The 3,119-nt window shown below is 40.1% G+C and overlaps 1 protein-coding gene across 1 annotated transcript; it reads right to left on the reverse strand.

The window, feature by feature from the left end:
* Positions 1 to 366: 366 nt before the first annotated feature.
* Positions 367 to 2,175, reverse strand: foxb1b (forkhead box B1b). The gene has a single exon (XM_056752480.1). It carries the CDS (start codon positions 1,856 to 1,858, stop codon positions 938 to 940), a length of 921 nt encoding a protein of 306 aa, XP_056608458.1. The 5' UTR covers positions 1,859 to 2,175; the 3' UTR covers positions 367 to 937.
* Between the last annotated feature and the right edge of the window lie 944 nt (positions 2,176 to 3,119).

Genomic DNA, 3,119 nt, shown 5'->3' on the forward strand with positions numbered 1-3,119 from the left:
AAGAACTACCAAAGATATAACAACACCTTACGGATCTTAGTAGCCTACACTTTTACAGCTAAACTTTCACAGGCGTAATTTAGCTCAACAAGTCGCCAAGTTACACGAGGTCAAAAATTTGTTGTATCTTGCCTTAATTGAATTGGCAAAATATTAACAAATTATTATTATTATACCACTAACACAATTTAGAATTAGGCTATAACAATTTACATTTTAACAAGCGCATTGGGCATCCCCAAAAAATCCCCAAATCAAAATATCTTAAACGAAGTTTAATGACAAAGTTTATACTTTAATTCAGGTATGCGTGAAAAGCAGCATGCTTAAGCAATTACAACACAGAATGTCAACATTTTACAGGAAACCTATATACAGCTTTCAATCGATTTTTCACCGAAGCGAATAAATTACGGTGAGCATCATTCACAGAACAAAAGCTCATTTTTGTAAAGTCACGCCAAAAGTGCATTGTTGAAGAATTTCATTTTGTTGTTTTCTACAGTAGCCTATGTAAACACTGCAGCATATGTGCTTTCTCATGCAATCCTCGTTAGTCCTTTTCTGCATGGCGATGCCCAGGGAAAACATATCCTAGACATGAAGAATATTAAATTGTCTTTAAATCTTTCATGGAAATGTACTGCCCTAAACTTCATCGAATAAACTCTTGTTCGCCTGCTCACATATTTTCATTTTTGTTCCTTGTGCATTTGTTTTAATATGATTTTTCACAAATGTATGAGGTAGCCTAATGTGTGATAAATATTTGTATGGGCTAAAAACCTATATTTATCTCCAGTTTTTTTGCTTCCAATTAAAGTTTTGAAATGAATAAGCCTTCAAAACTCAGTTTTCCTTGTCTTGCCTTATTTGTCGGTGCCACCGTGACAGCGTTGGTGTGAAGATAGTATCAAGACCCTCTTTTATAAAGTTTTTAAGTGACCTCTTGACAGTGAACGGCGGCCGAATGAAGCAACGAGGTGGGGCTCGTTGTGGCAGGGCTGCTCTGGCTCGTCGTTGTGTGTGGAGACGTAGGGCTCAGGGACTGAGGAGAGCCGCGGAGGAAAGCTGGAATGTGCGCATGGAGAGTCGGGATAGACGGAACCGATGCTGGAGTGGCTTTGATAGGAACAGGGATCGCTGGTAAACTTTGCGCACCTTGACATAAGGATTTAAGAGGCAGTCCATATGCGCTAGTATACTCAGGGCAAGCCATCGTGTCTATTACATTACTGCCATACATGTGGGGCCAGGCTGTGGTCAGCTGGTTGTGTATCTGATAACCCGTAGACATGGACTGCATGGCGGAGAAGGCAAGACTTCCTGGCATTTTGTAATCTCTGGCAATTATATTTTCAATGGCAAATGGGTGTTTGAAGGTGGACGGTTGAGACACACTTAAGTTGTAGCTGGTCATTTGAGGTAGATGTGTCCCCAAAGCAGTCAGTCTCAGTTTTGCTTGTTGCTGGAGGTAGTGCTGCGCAGCGTCCGAGGGTTTTTGCAGGTGCTCAGATGTCATCATTACTTTGAATCTCTTGCGGCGCCTCAGGAAGCTTCCGTTCTCAAACATATCACCGCAGCTTGGATGGAGAGCCCAGAAGCTGCCTTTCCCAGGCTGGTCCGGTCTCCGCGGGATCTTGATGAAACAGTCGTTGAAGGAAAGGTTGTGACGCAGCGAGTTTTGCCAGCGCTGCGTGTTTTCCCGATAATATGGAAACCTGTCCATGATGAACTTGTAGATATCATTGAGCGGGAGCATCTTCTCGGGGCAACTCTGAATGGCCATAGCGGTTAGAGAAATGTAAGAATACGGCGGCTTCTGGTCGCTGTACGTGTTTCTTCCAGGACGCGGCATTTTCCCAACAGTATTACCTTAAGTTCAGAGAAACAACCTTTAAAGCACTCCGATGTTGAAAAGCGCGCATTGATTCCAGATGGAAATTTTACATCTTAATACAATCAGGCGATTCATTTGTCACTTAGGCAACTTCATATCTCTTCTAAAAAGTTTTGAGCAAAGTATGCAGCGCGTTTTATTCCGATGTTGCAGACGTCTGTTAACTTCTACGTTTGTGTGAAATAGTTTTTTGTGATAAATCGATTTTCAAATCCACACAGTGCTGTATATTCTAAAGTTCTTCTTCTTCTTCCAGTGTCTGTAACAATGTTCTTACTCTGAATGTGTCTGCTATAGTCTGAGCGTCTGCCCCCTTTTCTATCTCTCTTCAAGAGTCCCTGCGTGCTGTCACATGACAATCTTCCCCGAAGGAGGGGCGCACGCACGGTGTTCAAAACAGTTTTCATGCATACCTCTTTCAAACGACCCTTTGAACCAATAAAATTCATCTCTGCCAAACAATAGACCGCTGGGAAGACCGGATGTGAGATGGCACCCGATTTTGCACGTGCATTTTGTAAAACACACAGTAGTTACACAGAAAAAATAAACTTCAGGTAGCTCTGTAGCTTCAGAACTTCAAGTGAGGCTCTTGGACCGATTTGACTTCAATGTATTGATTATTCTGGCATCATTACCACCAGAGTTATGATTAAATAGACACAATTGAATTGAATTTAGATTGAATCTGAAGCAGAATTCGATTTTGTTTCTTAGTTTAAATTTTTTAAATTCTAATTAATTGTGAAATTGTATCTGTAATTGTCACAGTTATTATTGCACAAATATTTTACACTTAGGCCTATAGACTTTCACTTACTAAGCAAACGTTAGATTGAAGAAATGCTACAACAAATTTTAAGTGATACAAATGTAAATGTAATACAAATCTTACGATATTAATTGATAGAAATAAAAGTATTAATCCTAACTAGTACAGAAAGCTGACATATGGACATGTACGCTCATAGATGTGTGTGCATGTGCGTGTTTTTATGTATGTGTTCGTTTTAATCTTTCTATTCATATTAACCAGTCGCAAAGGACCACACACAGGCAGTGCCCATTCACGCTCGTCTGCACACAAAAACAAGTGTGATGCATGCTCCAATGACACATGTAGCCTTTCATTTTTTTTAAATAATAAAACCAGAACTGAATATGTTGCTGCAAGAGACAACAAAGTTAGAGACATAAGTTATGGACTAATAAAGAGTGA

Source organism: Triplophysa dalaica, chromosome 1, assembly GCF_015846415.1.
Source record: "Triplophysa dalaica isolate WHDGS20190420 chromosome 1, ASM1584641v1, whole genome shotgun sequence".
NCBI lineage: Eukaryota > Metazoa > Chordata > Actinopteri > Cypriniformes > Nemacheilidae > Triplophysa > Triplophysa dalaica.

Bases quoted from the DNA above. Each gene is read 5' to 3' on its own strand.
- foxb1b (XM_056752480.1), bottom strand. From the start codon at position 1,858: ATGCCGCGTCCTGGAAGAAACACGTACAGCGACCAGAAGCCGCCGTAT.